Raw genomic sequence first — 21212 nt, forward strand, 5'->3', positions numbered from 1 at the left:
ATCTGTGACGAGGTTTTGTTGACGTTCATGTGGCTGAACAACTTGCTCACACACGTAGGTCAAGCCAAATTTGTAATTCTTAGGATAGAGCCGAGGTGTCATTCCGTTAACCTAGAGCTGTGACGGGCTTTGTTGACGTTCATGTGGCTGAACGACTGATCACACACTTCGGTCGAGCCAAATTGTCCTGTTTTTTTAAACATTCGGCACTCATTGTCCACCTTTCTTTTCTTTGGGCCACTCATTTTAATGCAAGGATTCCAGGGGACGGTTTGTGGGTGGCTTTAGCGTAAAACTGTATCTGAAAGCTCAGCGCGCAAATTACGAGTATGCTGACGTCACAGCCCACACTCAAAATTCGGCACTGATAGAAATAGAGCGCAGAGTCGCCGGGTCCCTACTACCGAGTACGTACACGCACTTGTGAGTGTGTACCGAGCTTTTTGACATGGCTTCCGAGAGTAAATACGCGGGCGGGCGTTCCCCCATCTACTGGGCCAGTAAACATCAAAGCCTAGTTATTTGGTGCATACTGGTACGCGAGCCAAATGATTTAAGTTTCCCGCTAGCACCGGCCCCCAAGGAACTTTGACACTATCAATGTTCAGAAAGTCATGCTATGCTGCGCAGTCAAAATGGTAATTATTCACACATTCATTCAAAATATTATTCACACACACAAAAAAATTGTCACTACACAAAATCAGCATTATTATCACCATTGATGCACGTATATTAGGGGTGTAACGATACATCGATACACATCGATTAATCGATATAATGCTCTACGATTTATTGGCATCGATGCTAAAGGTAAACATCGATTTATATCGCCGTGTTTGACCTCGGACATTAGACGCGACTTTATTTTGAAATCCAGTTCATTGTTGCTTGCTTCCTCTTTCCGGGAGCAGTGCGCGCCGTTGTTGGGTTGTGAGCAGAGCAGGCACGTGAAAGGGGAGTCGACAACTAGTACGCGGCTCCTGGGCTGGTGCTATGGCTAGTGTCCAAAAAGACAAGGAAATTTCCTCCCCTTTAGGCTTCAAGTCATTCTTTGGAAGCACTTTGGATTCCAAAGAAAAAATGACTCAACGAGTCAACGGACAAGACACCTGCAGTTTGTAAATCCTGCCATGCGGTGATCAAATATTCAGGGAGCACAAATCTCGCCGCACATTTAAAGAAAAAACACGACATCAAAGTTCAGTGTTAAAGTAAGCAATTTGTATACTACAATACTCTTGTAATTTCCTAAATAAAGAGTTTGCAGTACCTTGTTGATTTTGCGTATGAATTGTTATAAATCAGGATATTGTTCTATATTTTTTATTAAAAAGAAAAAAATCGATCGTAGAGCACTATATCGCAATATATCGTGAATGAATCGCAGCAGGCTTTAAGATATCGGCAAATATCGTATCGCAGTTCTTTATATCGATATTATATCGTATCGTGACAAAACCCGCGATTTACACCCCTAAAGTATATGTATCGTATTTTGAATGCTTCCTGGTAAGGTAATAACAGAACAGTATTTTAAAGGGTACAGTAATATTTTAGGATATTTTTACGGTAGAAGTGTTTGGTTAATGTATATTTGTTGTCTGAATTATTATTCACTGTTAGGGGGGCATTAATTCGGTCAGGCTTTGAATACATTCTCTGCAAATCAAGGCGGTGGTGGGAGGATTCACTCGTTTTTTATATGAATGTTGTTACCTTTTTGTCCTACTTTGGCTACCAGGTATAGTATAGGCAGCAGAATGGTGTAGTCGGGACTGGACCTGCTGCCATTCTTCATCAGTGCACTGAGCAAGGCTTCACTTCCACCTTTACTGATCATGTAGTGAATACGATGATCAGTACCTGAAACAAAGTGTGATGGTTATGGAAATTACTTTACATATATAAGAATAAAACAACAATGACCCTTACTTGCAATACCACCCATTGGTATTTGTGCCTATTTTTACCTTGCACACTACAAGTCATCTTTTTCTACCTGTCTTATGATGCTTCATATACTTTAAAAGCAATTTATAAGTACCGTATTTTATGCACTATTAGGCGCACCGGATTATAAGGCGCACCTTCAATGAACGGCCCATTTTAAGACTTTGTCTATATATAAGGCGCGCCGGATTATAAGGCGCATAAAATAGAAGATATACTGCAACAAACTGAGGTTGACTAGGGTTGCGGTATGCATCCACTAGCCAATAACGAGCCCTCTGTAAACAATCACGTTTCTCAAACGATCTCCTATAAAATGATCGGAACTGACTAAAGTTCGATCTAACGCATTGGTACTACTTACCTATGTTTCCCTTCCATATCGATCCGTAGATTTACTCGAAACATTAACAGAGCAGCCTATTTTGACATGAAATAGCCTGGCGCGTATAGCAGCTATCGTTATAGCACTAGCCATCCGCAATTTCCCATGAGCCTCAGCTCGCAATCTCCCATGAGCCTCAGCAAAGTGTAAACAATCGCGTTTCTCAAACGATCTCCTATAAAATGATCGGAACTGACTAAAGTTCGATCTAACGCATTGGTACCACTTACCTATGTTTCCCTTCCATATCGATCTGTAGATTTACTCGAAACATTAACAGAGCAGCCTATTTTGACATGAAATAGCCTGGCGCGTATAGCAGCTATCGTTATAGCATTAGCCATCCGCAAATTCCCATGAGCCTCAGCTCGCAATCTCCCATGAGCCTCAGCAAAGTGTAAACAATCGCGTTTCTCAAACGATCTCCTATAAAATGATCGGAACTCACTAAAGTTCGATCTAACACATTGGTACTGCTTACCCATGTTTCCCTTCCATATCAATCCATAAATTTACTCGAAACATTAACGGAGCAGCCTATATTGAAATGAAATAGCCTCGCGGGTACAACAGCTATTCGGTGACGCCCCCTGACTACAGTTGCCGTAATATTGGGAAGCGATGCGACCTTGTAATTTACTACTAAAACGTACTGAAACATTTTGGCAGAGCACTGTGTACAACCAGTATGGATCAACAAATTCATCAATTGATCCATATATAAGGCGCTCTGCATTATAAGGCGCACTGTGTTTTTTTTAGTAAAATGTAAGTGTTTAGGTGCGCCTAATAGTGCGGAAAGTACGGTAATATAGAATACCACATTTTAGGGTTCCCTCCACCCATTTCCGATGCTGCTTTCCGCCATAGGTGAGCTGGAGCCTACTGTTCAGCTGTCTTTGGGCAAGAGGCAGTGTACCGGAGAAAACCCAGGCAAGCACAGGAAGAACTTGCAAACTTCACATAGAAAGGTCGGAGCCAAGATGATACTTTACTTAGCATAGTTTGTAGCTTGTTGTAAAATAGGGTTATTTAGGTCGTAATTTAGCCAGACCACGCCCAAACCTTTCCCAACTTGCAAGCATGTGGTCATACAAGCAATGGCCCATTTGAGCGCCACTCCCAAGTATTAGGGAATTGCGGAGCAAGAGTCTGGTAAAGAGGGTGAGTATCACTTTAAAGACATCATCCTACCGGGGTGGTCCATTTTTTTTCACTCACAATCTCAATGCAAGTATTTTTGTTATCAGGAAAATTACATTTGCCTTTTCAATTTTAGCAATTTTTATTAGTTAAGTTGACCCAGTGAATTTCCCAAATAATTTAACTTGAGAAATTAAAATTCTATGAGCAATTGAGGTTTTTAGTGAAAGGTGAGGGGGAGATATTAGATATTAATTATAGCTAGCGTAGGGCAAAATGCTCACTTGTTCAGCCATTATAATTGCATGGAGTGCAAGCTATTTAACACATACAAGTACGTTTGTTCAATACGTAATAAAAGATGACATACCAACGTGTGGAATGACCAATAGTAAAGATTCATGAACAAGTACAAAATTGACCAAATTTAGACAGTTTTCTGCCCAGCGCCAACGATATACAGAGATTCACATGACTATGGGGCTGCATCGCTCAGTGGTAGAGTAGGTGTCGCTCAACTCGGAGGTTGTGGGTTCAAACTTGTATGACCATGTCAAAGTGTTCTGCGCATGAGACTGACTCCCTACTTGCTCCTGATGATGTGTCATCAGCAGGTGAATGAGGAGTCAGTGTGGACCTTTTTAAGTGCCTTGTAGGTGCTATACAAGTGAAAGACCATTACCATTCAGCAGGAAATGTGATGCAATTGATTGAATGTGTTCATTCATTCTATTTATTTCAATGCTCACCTGCAGACAGGAGTTCATCCAGGATATTGAGAACATTTAGGGTGCTCTCGGCATCCTCTGCATTCTGGAGAGGTAAACAAAAGCACCATTCTGATCACCAAATATTATGTCTAAAATACTGCTTATGTTGACAAACATTTGCACCAGTGCAGCGTTGGATAAGGCTCTGTGAGGCTTTTATTAAAACATAAACAACAGCACATCAAGCATTACCAAGTTACATGATGTGAATAGAATGTATCTGATAAGGACATAACAAAAACAATGAACAAACCAAATGCATTACTTTAAGTGTTTTAGCACGAGTAAATATCCTCAACAGTTATCTACGGGATGCTTATTAGAAAGTAATAAAAATGAAATAAAATATGAGGAGCTCAATATTGTCCACATATTTATAAAGTTATCAAAGATTAAAGTTTTTTTTTAATGATTTGCCAGCGATGCAACTGTATTGCTTTCTTATCTACTGCCTTGATTGTCTCCGTATAAGGTGAAATGAAACGTTTTATTGTGACGTTGTGACATGATGTGATGCAGTCAGGCAAATATGAAAGCATCATTGCACGGGTGTATATGAATGTGGCATTAACTGACAAGGTCTGATGAAGTAGAAACACTTCAGGTTTGTTTTAACCTATTTACATAGTACAGTCAAACCTCGGTTTTCGAACGTCCCGGTTCTCGAACAGAAAAATTGAGGTTTTTTTGCTTCGGAACAAAATTCGGAGGTCGAACCTCGCAAGATAAGCCGGGAGGACCCGAGAAAACCCGACCGCGCGGCCCAGATGCGGACTGACTCCGTTGTTATTGTATTTTCGTTACTTTGAGGATTGTAGTAACCCCTCCAAAGAATGCAAGTGGGAGCAGTAAAGCCGTCCTAAAACACAAAGACGCTCTTAGAGCAATGCGACAGTGAGCGCCCGGTTGCGCGATCGGACCAAATTCAAATGATCAGTTCATCCTCACGTTCTGCAGGAGCCTGATAATTGAATCAGGTGTGTTTAACGAGGGAAACTTGGAAAACGTGTAGGAATGCGGCCCCCGAGGACTGGAGTTTGAGACCCCTGCTATAGACCCTTCTCACCCAGGTCGCAATCTGTTCGAACTACTCCCCTACGGACGGCGTTATAGAGCTCTGTATGCCAAAACCAGCAGACACAGAGACAGCTTCTTCCCCCAGGCTGTCGCTCTGATGAACTCACATCACTCTTAGAGTCTCAGAGTCATTGCTGTGCAATAACATCCTGTTCTCCACACCTTTTTTGAATTGTCTACACTATTTGTACTATTTGTCCACTCTGCATCCATAGGAGCCTGGTCATCCTGGAAGAGGCATCCTCCCAACTGTGGTCTCTTCTCTAGGTTTCTCATTTCCCCTAGTTGGAGTTTTGAGTTTTTCCTTGCCTTCCTGGGAGTTTAAGATCAGGGGATGTTTGAGAATATTTGTCATTTTTCACACGTCCTGAGTGTTGTTAGTCACCTAAATGTTGAACAGAGGCTGTGATGTACCTATGTTAAATTCCTTGTTTGGAATGTTCAAACATGGCGAATAAAAATTCTTGAATCTTGAATTACAATACAGATATGTGTTTGGTCTGTAATTCTGTTTTCAAAATAGAAACATTCATCTTTAACAAAAAGCTGTGATGAACACATGAATATGACATTGTCATGCAACCCAAGCGTTTTACCTTCACCTGCTGTAGATTGCATTTTCATGATTAAATTTAAATTTTCTTCTTAAATCTTTCTTCTGTTAGGCTCCCATGTAAATATTTTGTGATAGGATGATAACGCATGTAATTGAGACTCCTGCCCTCATGTGCAGGAGCTTTACGCCATGGAAGGATACAAATATTTTTCAGTTTGCAATGCTTTATTCATATTGTCAGTAATACATATTGCTATACAGCAATTACACTCTCTGACAAGACAGTTAGTATGCCGGAAATATAATGCAAGTTAGGCCATTTTTCTAACAAACTTTTGTGCGAATTGTTTGTGAACAAGGTTGTTTGTAGCTTGAATTTTCACTGGCATACATCTGTCATTACAGTTGGTAAAGTATTACATCTCTCCTTTTCTCATAATGGAAACTTTGAGAGAAAAATAACTGACATGCCCACAAAGTTTTACTCTCACTAAAATTGGAAGGGCTGAAATCATTCAACCATACGTTCTCTGTACTGCTTATGGCGCAGATTTGATCTGTGTGGCAGATATGCAAACCAGTCAGCCACTGAGCCACCTTCAATGTAAACAGCAATGGGAAACCTTTTAAAAAGTAAATGTGCAATACATTTATAACAATATAATATTACACCAATGATAAAAGAAATACTTATTTGAAGCGCTACAACTCTTCTGTATTGTATCATCCACAGTTGCATTAGGAATCCCTACCTGTAGAGTAGAAAATATGACTTCAAAGCCACTGGAGGGGTTTTGGGAGACTGACATTCTTGGTTGACCCTGCTCTGTGCAGGTTGTCAAACAGCAACAGCAAAAATGTGATCAGGTAGATGTTGAAATTTAAAAAACAAAACAAAGGGCAGCTATACCAAAAACACAGGAAGATTTCCAAAGCACAGAAAAGGAGATGTAGTTGAAATAATGTCCCACTATCACACACAACAGTCAGACAAAGAAGAAGACTTTTTTGAAAGACTAAGCGCGCGCGAGAGAGAGAGAGAGAGAGAGAGAGAGAGAGAGAGAGAGAGAGAGAGAGAGAGAGAGTAGTATACTTGTCCATATGTAACACTATCCCTCCAAGATAAAGAGCTCGAGAAAACATTTGTGCTGTGGTGTTGAGAGGTCTGCCACTAAAAAAAGGCTTTGACAAGACCAGTTGGGCAGCTGCAGAGCAAACTATATTCAGTGGTGGGATTCATTCACAGAGGATTAATGGCTAAGTACCGTCATTTTCCATGTATAATACGCCCCCATGTATAATACGCACCCTAAAAATGGCATGTCGATGCTGGAAAAAAGCCTGTACCCATGTATAATACGCACCCAAATTTTGACTCTTACTTAAGTCCGTAAACGTAAAATTATTTCAGAAAAAAGATCATGTTTGGGAACAACCGGATGTTATTCTGCCGGTCAGTATCACTGCGCATGCGCTAGCAAACTCGATAGCGAAGAAATATGTGAGACTCTCAACAGGATCACCAATATTTGAGTGATGTTCCAGTTTTTTATTATCTTTCTGTGTGTTCACAATTGTCATGGTGATCTTTCTGGTGATTTCTTAACTAGGCTGGATGTATTTTTTTTGTTGGCGTTGATTTCTCCGACTGGCCAGAAAGGCACCATCGCGATCAGTTAGGTTAAAATGAAAAGAGAGGAAAGTGACGTGCGGACATGTGAAAAAGGCGGCTCTGTATGGGAGAGAAGTTGAAGAGGAATAAAAACACCCTTGTAAACCAAAACTTGCCCCTTGTCGTGACTCGGAGCCGCAACAAATGTTTCGGATTTGTGTAGGGTACATTATGACAGCAAATGAGCACTCTCGCTCTTTATATAGCTGACGTGTCTTGCGCATCCGTTCTGCGCATACTGTCATGGCGGGCCTCCGTATGATATCCGGCCTGCGATGGAGATTAAAAAACAAACAATATTTGACAATAACACACCATCAAGGATTGCACCATCGCATCAAACGATGTGTCGTCAATTATGAATTTTACTGACTAAGTGAGTTGGGCAGGATGGCTGAATGCGATGCGCGATTGACAACAAACAAGAAGAAAGGTGATTTCAAGTTTTATTTCGAGGGAGATTTTCTCCAAAAATTGTTGTACCCATGTATAATGCGCACCCCAGATTTTAGGACAATAAATTAGTTAAGTTTTGCGCATTATACGTGGAAAAAGACGGTACTTATGTTTGGCACTGGTAGCACACACACACGCACATACTCTAGACATGCACACCCATATTTGCATGCAGATGAACACACACACACTTACATGCACACGCACACACACAAATACACATGCAGGGCTGTACTCCTTGCGAAGCCCTTGACGCTTTTCTTACTTTGTCTAGTGCCTTGGAGTGAATAACTTGGAGGGATTCTTTGGAAGGGTTTGCATACCCCTATGATCCTCGGAGCCATGTTGTCTGGGGCTTTATGCCCCTGGTAGGGTCACCCATGCCAAAAGGGTCCCACGTGAGGGGTCAGACAAAGCACGGCTCAGAAGACGTCTTTGTCACGAATCGGAGTGGAAATGGAGCAGGGCGACCAAGTGCAGCTTGGACCAGGGTTTATTGAAGCAAACTCAAACTAACAGACTCGATACACCGACATAACTGACTAACAAAACCAACCACAGGAATCGAACAGAGACGTGAGACAAAAAGACAGGAACCAAACAAACCTCATGACAGTAAATTTCATCAACACTCCGACAGGGAGTAACACACAGACAGGACTTAAATACACGACAGGTAACAAGAGGCAGGTGAGAATGATCACACTGATCATGGGCACACAAGAGGGGAGGGGCGAGCACACAGACAGACTGACAGAAACTTTGGACATGATCAGGGACACATAGCAAAACTGGGGACGAGACATGACAGAACCCCCCCCACAAGGGACGGCTCCTGACGTCCCAAAAAAACAACCCCCCACGGCGGCACACGGGGGGCGGGGGGCCAGCGCACCAGTCCAGACGACCCTACTGGCTTTCGAAATAGCTTGAACCGCGCACGGCGGCGACTGAGGAAACAACCGCACTCGGCGGCGACTTGGGGCACAGAACCGCACTCGGGCGGCGACTTGGGGCATAGAACCGCACTCGGGCGGCGACTTGGAGCACAGAACCGCACTCGGGCGGCGACTTGGGGTACAGAACCGCACTCGGGCGGCGACTAGGGTCACAGAACCGCAGGGGCGAGCACACAGACACACTGACAGAAACTTTGGACATGATCAGGGACACATAGCAAAACTGGGGACGAGACATGACACTCTTATGATGAATAAAATATATGGACCTCGCCGGGACATGGGTCACCTGGGCCCCCCTCTGGAGCCAGGCCTGAAGGGGCTCGAAGGCGATCGTCTGGTGGCCGGGCCTTCGCCCATGGGGCCCGGCCAGGCACAGCCCAAAAATAAAATGTGGGTCCCCCTTCCCACGGACTCACCACCTGTAGGAGGGGCCAAAGGGGTCAGGTGCAAAGCGAGCTGGGCGGCCGCCAAAGACGGGGACCTTGGCAGTCCGATCCCCGGCGCAGAAGCTGGCTCTTGGGACATAGAATGTCACCTCTCTGACTGGAAAGGAGCCCGAGCTGGTGTGTGAGGCAGATAAGTTCTGACTAGACATAGTCGGACTTGCCTCCACACACAGTTTGGGCTTCCTGTTTTTTGGATGATGGCGGCGCACGCAGTTGCAGTGGCTCAGTGCTCTCCCGATCTACGCAATGTTTGTTTTTTGTTAGTGTTTGTACCCACTGTATGTCAATCATACACCACCTACAACCGGCAGGAGCTCCTCAGGATAGGGGATTGCTGCGAGTTGAGTGTCAGCGGAGTTTCACCGCTCGCAAAACATACCGGAGGATATCATCAAGCGCCCCGGCTCCCCTTGGATCACCATCCCCGCTGGGAGGAAGCGAAGGCAGCGCAGAGAGAGGAGGCAAAAACGAGGCTGCAGGGCTGGCGCGCTAACTAGGCTACGGAAGCGGCCGTTCAAACCACCTCTCCCTAGCCTGTTTCTTACCAACGCCAGGTCTCTTGCTAACAAGATGGATGAAATCAGGCTACAGATGTCTGTGAACCAGACCGCGAAGGACTGCTGCATGGTGCTGATCACCGAAACCTGGCTTCATCCACTCATACCGGACTCTGCTATCGAGCTAGCAGGCTACACCACACAGCGTCATGACAGGACTGAGAACTCCGGCAAGAGCAAGGGGGGGGGCTCTGTATGTACGTCAATAACAACTGGTGTACTAATATGGTGACTGTCACTGCTGCCCGGACTGTCACGACTCGCCCCTCCTGTGTGCTAATGTCCGTGGTTTCTGTCTGTGTGCTCGCCCCTCCCCTCCTGTGTGCTCATGATTAGTGTGATCATTCTCACCTGCCTCTTGTTACCTGTCTTGTATTTAAGTCATGTCTGTCACTCCCTGTCGGATTGTTGCGTGTGTCTGTTGTTGTGTGCGTCTGGGTTGTGTGTTAGTGTCATGATGTCTTTTTGGTTCCTGTTGCTGTCGTCACGTCCTGCTGTCTTCTTGTGTCACGTCCCAGTCAGTCACTCAAGTTATTGTTCCGTTAAGTCGTGTCAGTTTGCCTTTTGGGTTCTCCAATAAACCCTGGTCCAAGCTGCACTTGGTCGCCCTGCTCCATTTCCACCATCCGCTCGTGACAGAATGATCCAACCAATTCAGCGACCAGCGCTTGGACCAACCATTGCCCGCTCCCGCAACTGCTGCATGGTCGCCACAGAGCTGGGCTCCAACGGCGCAAGACGCACGACCGCCGCCCGACCCAGTTCCGACGGCGCGGATGCTGTGGCCGCCACCAGTTACGGCGGCGCGGATCCAGCGGCCGTTACCTAGTCGGCCTTCGGCGGCGCGTGACGAGTGGCCACCACCCGACCCAGTTCCAGCAACGCAAGATGCACAGTTGCCCCTCAACCCAGGTCCAACGGCGCAGATGCTGCGGCCGCCACCAGTTCCGGCGGCGCGGATCGAGCGGCCGTCACCCAGTGGCCTTCAGCAGCGCATGACGCACGGTCGCCCCCCGACCCAGTCCCGACGGCGCGAATGCTGCGTCCGCCACCAGTTCAGGCGGCGTGGATCAAGCGGCCGTCCCCCAGTTGGCCTTCGGCGACGTGCGACCACCACCCTGACCCAGTTCTGACGGCCTGGATGCTGCGGTTGCCACCAGTTCCGGCGGCGCGGATCTAGCGGCCGTCACCCACTCTGCTTTCAGTGGGGCAAGACGCACGGCCGACCCCCGACCCAGTCCCGGGTTGGAAGGCCGTAATTGGGAGTCCTACTGCGGCGTTTGGGATTGTGGGACTCCGGAGGCAGCCGACAGTTACTGGATGGCCAAGCGGAACGCGGCTTCGGCGGTTGCTGAGACAAAAACCCGGGCGTGGGAGGTGTTTGGCCAGGGCCTTGTAGAATGACGGCTTCGAGGAAACTCTGGTCAACCATCCGCCATCTCGGGAGGGGAAAGCAGTACACCGTCAACACTGTTTACAGTGGAGATGGCGTGCTGCTGACCTCGACTCGGGATGTCGTGATTCGGTGAGGAGAATACGTCGAAGGCCTCCACAATTCCACCGACACGCCTTCCATTGTGGAAGCAGGGCTCTGGATGTTGTGGGGCTGTCTTGGCTGACACGCCTCTGCAACATTGCGTGGACATCGGGGATGGTACAGTGCCTCTGGATTGGCAGACTGGCCTGGTGGTTCCCCTCTTTAAGAAGGGGGACCGGAGGGTGTGTTCCAACTACAGAAGAATCACACTCCTCAGCCTCCCTGGTAAGATCTATTCAGGGGTGCTGGAGAGGAGGGTCCGTCGGGAGGTCGAACCTCGGATTCAGGAGGAGCAGTGTTGTTTTCGTCCTGGCCGTGGAACAGTGGACCAGCTCTATACCCTCGGCAGGATCCTCAAGGGTGCATGGGAGTTCGCTCAACCAGTCCACATGTGTTTTGTGGACTTGGAGAAGGCATTTGACCGTATCCATCAGGAAGTTCTGTGGAGGGTGCTTTAGGAGTACGGGGTGCTGAGCCAACTGATAAAGGTGGTTCGGTCCCTGTATCATTGTCCCCATTTCCGGCAGTAAGTCGGATTTGTTTCCAGTGAGGGTTGGACTCCGCCAAGGCTGCCCTTTGTCACCGATTCTGTTCATAACTTTTATGGACAGAATTTCTAGGCGCAGCCGAGGCGTTGAGGGTGTCTGGTTTGGGGACTTCAGCATTGCGTCTCTGCTTTTTGCAGACGACCTTGTGCTGTTGGCTTCTTCAAGCCGTGATCTCCAGCTTTCACTGGAGCGGTTCGCAGCCAAGTGTGAAGCGGTCAGGATGAGGGTCAGCACCTCCAAATCCGAGTCCATGGTCCTCGGTCGGAAAAGGATGGAATGCCCTCTTCAGATCGGGGATGAGATCCTGCCCCAAGTGGAGGAGTTCAAGTATCTTGGGGTCTTGTTCACGAGTGAGGGCAGGATGGAGCGTGAGATAGACTGGCAGATCGGTGCAGCGGCGGCAGTAATGTGGACTCTGTACCGGTCCATCGTGGTGAAGAGAGATTTGAGCCAAAAGGCAAAGCTCTCAATTTACCGGTCGATCTATGCTCCTACCCTCTCCTATGGTCACTAGCTATGGGTCATGACCGGAAGAACGAGATCCCGGATAGAAGCGGCCAAAATGAGTTTCCTCCGCAGGGTGTCCGGGCACTCCTTTAGAGATGGGGTGAGAAGCTCCGTCAACCGGGAGAGATGCGGAGTAGAGCAGCTGCTCCTCCATGTTACGAGGAGCCAGATGAGGTGGCTCGGGCATCTCATCAGGATGCTTCCTGGACGCCTCCCTGGGGAGATGTGTCCCACCGGTAGGAGACCTCGCGGAGGACCCAGGACGCACTGGAGAGACTATGTCTCTCAGCTGGCCTGCGAACGCCTTGGGATCCCCCGGGATGAGCTGGATGAAGTGGCTGGGGAGAGGGAACTCTGGGAGTCTCTCCTAAAGCTGCTGCCCCCGCGACCCGACCCCGGATAAGCAGAAGATGGATGGATGGATGGATGGATGGATTCTTTGATCATTACAAAGGGCTAGAACAAAGATCAAGTGTGAAGTAATTTCAGAACAAGCAAAAAGCAATCAAAATCATTCAATCAACTAATTGAACATTAGACAAAAAATAAAGCATTACAAAATGATTCATACAGCTGAACCTCGATTTTATGTCGACTTTTTGAATTTGGGAATTGTGTGAACGCCAAAAGCGCGTTATTGAGAAAGTCTTGTAAGAGTAATAAAATCAGATCCATGCATACGCGTATCGGGTAATTGCAGTAGGAAAATACGTACTAAGATACAAATGTTTGCATTTGGGGAATTACATCATTGTTCTGGGTGAAAATTAAAACGATATATTTGTTAAAAACGATTATTTACTAATCGGGGTAGCGATCATGTAGGGACCATCCTATCCTATTAGCATAAGCCAGCCAGTCCAAAGACCCCAGTCAGATTTCATACGGCCCGCAGCTTCTGTCTTATAATGCACTGTATTGGCCCAAATAAAAATGATGTTTTTTGCATAGACATAAGATAAAGTGGGGGTCGTCTTACATTCGCGGTCTAGACATACCCATTCACTTGTGGGCAGCGGTAAGTTAAAGGTTGCTGGTATCGATTGAGTACCGTTTTTTTCCGTGTATAGTGCGCCCCCATGTATAGTACGCACCCCTAAAAATGGCATGCTGGTGCTGGAAAAAAGCTTGTACCCATGTATAATACGCACCGAATTTTTATGAATTTTTTTTAAAAAAAAATTTAATTTTTTTTTTTTTTTTTTTTAAGTCCCAATGATCGTCACACACGCAGGGAGGCAATGGGTCCCATTTTTATAGTCTTTGGTATAGTCTTAACTAGGCTGGATGTAATTTTTTTTGTTGGCGTTGATTTCTCCGACTGCCCGTAAACGCACCACCGCGCTCCGTGCGCATGGAGCGTGTTTGAAGTGAACAGCAGAGAAGAAAGGAATAAGGCAAAGTGTTGTGAAATAAAATATTACCTGTAATACGGATTTAGGTAGAGAACTGAACTCTCGCTCTTTATATAGCTGACGTGTCTTGCTCATCCGTTCTGCGCATCTGTAATGGCGGCCTCCGTATGATATCCGGTTTGCGTGTGTGCGAGAGCGAGAGAGAGCGAGAGAGAGAGCGTGCGAGAGAACGCTCAACCGTAGCGCGCCGCCGACCGCCCAACTGCACCGGGCTGGCCGATTATTGTGACAGAGCCGTCGCTGAAATTTAGAAGATATTTTTAAAGTCCTGATGTACTTTCTAAAATTTAAGTGGACCTCAGTGCGCACTGCGCAGGGAGCTTAATTTGGTGCGGTCGCGCAACCGCAGCGCGCCGGGCGCTCACTGTCGCATTGCTTAAAGAGCGCCTTTGTGTTTTAGGATGAACAGCAGAGACCAAAGGAACAAGGCAAAGTGTTGTGAAATAAAATATTACCTGTAATACGCATTTTGTTATTTGCTGATTGAAACTGCTAATTAAACTGTGAATTGAAACTAATAGGAAGAAAACAACTCTCGCTCTTTATATAGATGACGTGTCTTGCGCATCCGTTCTGTGCATTTTATTTCACATTACTTTGCCTTTCTTCTCTGCTGTTCACTTCAAACACGCTCCATGCGACCGCAATGCTCTCGTATCAGACGCTTGCTCGATCACCTGCTCGTTTGCTGTCCCGTGCGCGCACGAAGCGCGGTGGTGCGTTTATGGGCAGTCGGAGAAATCAACGCCAACAAAAAAAATTACATCCAGCCTAGTTAAGACCATACCAAAGACTATAAAAATGGGACCCATTGCCTCCCTGCGTGTGTGACGATCATTGGGACTTAAAAAAAAAAAAAAAAAAACGAAATTAAAAAAAAAAAAATTTTTTTTTTTTTTTTTTTGTACCCATGTATAATGCGCACCCCGGATTTTAGGACAATAAATTAGTAAAATTTTGCGCACTATACACGGAAAAAAACGGTATGTTCCTGTGACCTTGTGCGTCTTTGACACAAAGTGAGTATATACTCACTGTCATTGTTTCATTGTTACTACTGCCCACTGTTGTGCCGTTTGTCCAATCGCGGTTTGCTTCGCGTGCGCGCCGGATGATTGACAGCTCCGGCGCGCTCCTTTAAGTTTGCCTCGCATCGTACGAGTAGCCGTTACGCAGTGGCACGGCCACTAACGGTCCCCAGCAAATGTATTTTGTTGTCTCGATGACTTATGTTTGGTGTGTTGCCGAGAGTATTTTATTTCTGGTTATTCAGTATAGCGGAACCGTTACATGCAGTTAGTTATGTAAAGTGTGCTGTCTCCTAGTGTTGTGAGATGTCAGAAGTTGAGCGTTGACTTACGTGCTGTATTTCTGTCTGTTACAGAAACACACACACACACATGCACACACACACGCGCACACACACACACACACACACACACCCTAACCCTTCACACGCGTCATACAATAATCACACACAAGAATCACATTCACACCCCCAAAGATTCACCCATGTACGCTACACACACCTGTGCGTACAACCAAACGTGTGCATATACCGTATTGCCTGTATGCCCCTATGAGCCACAGTTCCTGTTACATTTTTGCCAATAATTCAGTAAACCAATCAAAACGGAACCACGTCTTCCCTCCTGTGTTCAGACCGACACCCGGGGCGAAAAGAGCATAACCATCCGAGCCAACCCCCTATACAGTCCTCAGGCTCCCCAACAATAGCGGTAGCAGTTTGCATTATTTAATTGCAATGTTTTCCTTATTCAGATTTGTTTCAAGACTACAGTAACACAATTTTGCTGTTTTATTACAATAGATTGGTTTATTTACATTTCAAAAACCAGAAGCCATTCATTTACAAATGTGATTGCACTTTAGTTCACATATTTAAATGTTCAGATATTAAGATGTGATGTATGATTTGAATGAGGCAAAATAACATGCTTTTTTCTCTCGGATATATTGTTATAATCATTTGTGGTGTTCAAAAAGTCTTTTCTCAAATTTGAGTCTTGAAAAAGAGAGGGTCGACTTATAATTAGAGTCGTCTTATATTCGGGCCAATATGGTATTATTTATGGCCCGCCTGCACTGTCATACTGAATAAAATACAGAATCATGAAAATTGAAACTATAATTTCTCCTATTACCAAAAGGTGGCAGCACCACCCGCTCCGCTCATTTCTAACATGGCGACTGCAAAGAAAACGAGGAAAGTTGACATTGAGGGCCGTCGCTTTCAAGAGACATGGGAATACTTCTTCACTGAAAATCAAGGCAATTGTGTTTGTCTAATTTCAAAAGAGATGGTTGCCTTGTTTAAGGATTTCAACCTAAAGCGACACTATCAGACTAAACACGCTAACACATACGACAAGCTAGCAGAGAATGACCACACTGATAAAGTGAAGCAGCTCCAAGCTGAACTGGGATCACAACAGTGATTCTTCACGTGGGGCTGAGTCAAAAGTGAATCAAAAGTAAATATGACTTAATATTAAATATTACGAAGTGGCCATGTTAATACTGTTGATGTTATGAACCTGTAGACGTGAAACAAACTACCGTTTTTTTCCGTGTATAATGCGCCCCCATGTATAATACGCACCCTAAAAATGGCCTGTTGATGCTGGAAAAAAGCCTGTACCCATGTATAATACGCACCCAATTTTTAAAAAAGAAAAACATTTTTTTTTTTTTAAGTCCCAATGATCGTCACACACGCAGGGAGGCAATGGGTCCCATTTTTATAGTCTTTGGTATGGTCTTAAATAGGCTGGATGTTTTTTTTTTTGTTGGCGTTGATTTCTCCGACTGCCCGTAAAGGCACAAACGCGATCCGTGCGCACATGTGAAAAAGGCGTGCGGACGTGAAAAAGGCGGCTCTGTATGGGAGAGACGTTGAAGAGGAATAAAAACACCCTTGGAAACCAAAACTTGCCCCTCGTCGTGACTCGGAGCCGCAACAAATGTTTTGGATTTGTGTAGGGTACATTGTGACAGACAGCAAACGAGCAGGTGATCGAGCAAGCGTCTGATACGAAAGCATTGCGGTCGTATGGAGCGTGTTTGAAGTGAACAGCAGAGACAAAAGGAACAAGGCAAAGTGTTGTGAAATAAAATATAACTTGTAATACGCATTTTGTTATTTGCTGATTGAAACTGCTAATTAAACTGTGAATTGAAACTAATAGGAAGAAAACAACTCTCGCACTTTATATAGCTGACGTGTCTTGCGCATCCGTTCTGCGCATCGGATCCATAGTGCGCATGCGCAGTCATACTGCTTCCGTATGACGTCCGGTCCGCGATGGAGATTAAAAAACCAACAATAAAAACAACACACCATCAAGGATTGCACCAACGCATCAAACGATGTGTCGTCAATTATGAATTTTACTGAGTAAGTGTGGTGGGCAAGATGGCTGAATGCGATGCGCGATTGACAACAAACAAGAAGAAAGGTGATTTCAAGTTTGATTTCGAGGGAGATTTGTCATGTTTCGTCCCCAGTTTTGCTATGTGTCTAGGTTGCCATAGTTTCTGTTCGCGTCGCCCCTCCCTTCCTGTGTCACCTCAATCAATGTAACGTGTTTTGTATTTAAGTCCTGTCTGCCCCTCGCTCACCGTCGGATGATGTCATGATGTCTGTTTGGTTTCTGTTCCTGTCTATGGTAATGTCACCCTGTCTTTTTGTTCCACGACTTTGTCGGTCAGTCCTGTTGTTGGTTTTGTTGTACCATGACTTTCTTAAAAAAAAAAAAAAAAAATTAAAAGATTTTTGTATAATGCGCACCCCAGATTTTAGGACAATAAATTAGTTAAATTTTGCGCATTATACAAGGAAAAAAACGGTATTACTTTCTGAAAGATATTGTAAATGACAAGAGCAAAATTCACTTGTTTTAAATTTTAATGATAACAGACAACTTTGCATTGTTCACATCTGCCTGAGTGGATTATGTTTTTTGGTTGTTTTTGTCATTTAAAAAATAAAGATAATTGGGACAATGAAATTTGTTTTATAACAGTGTGTATTTGCATGAAATGTTTGTAGTTAAAAAATGTCCAAAAAAACTATTGGCCCCCAGGCCCCTTCACTTTATCAAATCTGGCTCTCGCAAAACGTTTGGACACCCCTGGCATAAGCAGTCATAAAGTTCAAACAGCCCTTACAAGTGCTGTTCCGACTTCTTCTCATCAAACACCATTAAATTAATCACAGAAATTAAACCACTTGCACTAAGGCTTACACGCTTGTCATTTAGCCTTGTACGATCTTTATATCCTTATAAATTGGGGTTCATGACCAAACTACGTTAGAAAGTTGCATAGATTTGAAGTGCATAAAATTTAGGTTCAGCTGTATTTTGTATATTCAACAAAGTAGTCCTTTTCCCAAAGTGAGATCTTGGCAAGCAACAAACCAGGAAGTGATCAACAATGGCACAACTAAATAGTGAATGTGTGCAAAGCCAGTCAGAAATCGATATTTCAAACGATTCTGCAGGGTTCCACGTGTTTGAAGTGTTGTTGGCATGACACATACATGCACGAGCTACATGCTGAGGATGCTGAAAATGTTGTGCCCGAGTGACCCATTGAAATTGAAAGAATGGCAAGCTATATCGGCTTAGGTCATTAGCCAAGCATTTTTGTTTAAAATTCGATGCTGGGCTGTGCTGTAAATGACCTAACAATGACCTTCAAAGTGCTTGCAAAAAAAACCCATCAAAACTCGTCAACACCGCAGTGAAATTCGTTTGCTTTGCAAAGGCCAAAAAGGTCCATTGACATGACCTATTCTTATCTTTGAGCCACTCAAACAACTGTTGGCCTAAATGTGAGCAATGCATCACCATACTTTTGCCAAATTACACAATATCAATGGCAACGAGCAGTGAATGGGACAATCAACGATGCGGTACAATTACGCTGACCTCCTCTTCCCAGACAAGTCCTCATTTTGAGGCCTAAGAAAATGTCCGGGAGGAATTTCATAACACAGAATGTCTGGAATTTCTACTGGATGTCTGAAATTTCTACTCCAACTTTATCTGTAGGTTTAAGTGTGACCTTGAGTCATGTCAAGGACTCTGTCTCAAGCAGATCCAAGTCCCCTGTGACTGTCTGCCAACCTTAGCAAATCAGCTTACTTAAGCTGAACAGCTAGCCATACAATGAACAGTTTAACATTGGAATGGGTTGAATTGGTAGAAAAAAAAAAGGAATCAGAGAAGAAAAACAAAATAATTTGGGGTTTTGGCAATTTCAGGCTTGTTGGAAATCCTTGCCAAATGGAATTGAATGAGCTGAATGCTGTGAATTTCTCATCGGAATGATGTAAATGTGAAATGTTGAACGGCCCGAAGAGAATGAATGGTACAGTTCAACAGCGGTAAAAAACAAAATAAAAAATAAATAAAAAAGTCCCAAGTAAATCCCAAGTTGCTCGCTCACAGTTCCCCAAGCCAACTCCCGTTAATTTTTGCCATGGTGCTGTTACATGAGCATGTTGTAGATCTGGCAATAATGATACTTTTTCTACATTTGGTTTTCTCCTTTTCCACAGAGTCCGCCGATGTTATGGTTCAACTCGCTTCCAGATTAACTGGCTCCCCGAATCTAGATGTGGCCATTAGGGCAAAGCCAGTTCAGTAATCGAAGCGAGTTGAACCGTAACATCGGTACAAGACGCAGTGCGTCACGTGGCACGTTCACGAAGCTGATTGGCTGAGTGCGAGGCGCAGCGCATCAGAAGTTAACTTCACTTTATATTTCGGAGTGCGCTGTGCGTCACACGCCCCAAAAGCGCCACTCTGGACCGACCATTCCATTGACTGAATCGCGTCGCAAAAACTGACTCAATGGAGGTTTTTTTTTCCCACATTTGAATTTATTTACCAGCTCAGTGGCCTCGTGGTAGATTGTCCACCCTGAGACTGGAAGGTTGTGGATTCAAACCCCGGCCGGGTCATACCAAAGACTATAAAAATGGGACCCATTGCCTTCCTGCTTGGCACTCAGCATTAAGGGTTGGAATTGTTGGGTTAGATCACCAAGTGACTCCTGTGCGCGGCATCCCTGCTGCTCACTGCTCCCCTCTCCCCGAGGGGATGGATCAAAATCACACAGGGATGGGTTAAATGCAGAAGACAAATTTCACCACACCCAGATGTGTGTGTGACGATGGTTGGGACTTTAACTTTATTTGTCAATACGGAGGAGTGGATTCACACAGCCTGTTGCTGCCTCTGCTGCTGTGAAGCAAGCTAGCTTGAGTGGCTACGTAGGTGGTACGTGCGTGTGTGAAGGAGCCTACACACACACACATACCACCTATAACTCCACCTTCTTGATTGATGTTGTGGTACGGGACGACTATATAATAAATAACGGAAGGGTGCCCATGTCGGGGAAGAAGGACCAAAGACAGATTGCCAAATTTTGGGAAAATGCCCAACTCTGCTAACCTCATCTGTCACACTGCGCATGAGAGTTAATCCCTGATGTAGATCTCACCCCCACCTTACTCCTTCGTCACACCAAGGGGAGGCACAAGTAGTAGAGAGTGAGTGCTGGAGCAGCCTTGGAGTGAGTATATCTTCTGTAGAAAAGATACCAATGTCATCGACAAAGAAGATGGCCAACCAGAAGATTAAGTGAATCAAACTGGAGTCTGGCGTTCTATTTATGGTGCTAGAATTTCTTCGTCACAATTCACAAAAGATGCTACAACATGCAAATAAGATCCAGTCAATATGCAGGTCAAGTTAATTGAGACTGTTTTGCCTTTGTCTTAAATGATACGGAAATAGATTTTCACACATTAGGTTTCAATGTTCTCCTTTTCCCCCTCATTTATAGAGGTCATTGCCAACAAGATACTGTTGCTCTCGCTTTAAATAGAATTTGGTGTAACTGAGTCCTGACTGAAAATACTTCTACTTCATCACTTGAATTGGATCCTTTAGGATTAGATAAAATGGCACGTGGGCCTCCTTTGGAGACAGCCACAAACATAGTACAAAGCTAAGAAAATAAGTTTATTTTTTGTGAAAACATGCAATCAGTAATGTTGCTAGTGAAAACATTATGTTGAACTTGTCTCCAAAGGGGGCAAGACAGAATGGTTCAGCTCCTATGAGCTCCATATCGAGCTTCTGCCCTCTGGGAAGAGGTACAGAAGCCTGCGCTCCCGCACCATCAGACT

At 44.9% G+C, this 21212-nt stretch overlaps 1 protein-coding gene across 16 annotated transcripts in view; it reads right to left on the bottom strand.

The window, feature by feature from the left end:
* LOC133156864 (cytosolic carboxypeptidase 4) overlaps positions 1–6994 on the bottom strand; it is an 83888-nt gene extending 76894 nt beyond the window's left edge. For 2 of the 16 annotated variants that reach the window (XM_061282917.1, XM_061282922.1), the window contains exons 1-3: positions 6637–6966; positions 4231–4294; positions 1720–1866 (exon numbers count right to left, since the gene is read on the bottom strand). In XM_061282917.1, the coding sequence (XP_061138901.1) occupies positions 1720–1866; positions 4231–4294; positions 6637–6693 (268 nt within the window). In that variant the 5' untranslated portion in view covers positions 6694–6966. Of the gene's footprint in view, positions 1–1719; positions 1867–4230; positions 4295–6636 lie in introns of those variants that run through there. The other 14 variants (XM_061282932.1, XM_061282933.1, XM_061282928.1 and 11 more) reach the window with 12 other exon arrangements.
* Between the last annotated feature and the right edge of the window lie 14218 nt (positions 6995–21212).

Source organism: Syngnathus typhle, linkage group LG7 (genome assembly GCF_033458585.1).
Source record: "Syngnathus typhle isolate RoL2023-S1 ecotype Sweden linkage group LG7, RoL_Styp_1.0, whole genome shotgun sequence".
Lineage (NCBI taxonomy): Eukaryota > Metazoa > Chordata > Actinopteri > Syngnathiformes > Syngnathidae > Syngnathus > Syngnathus typhle.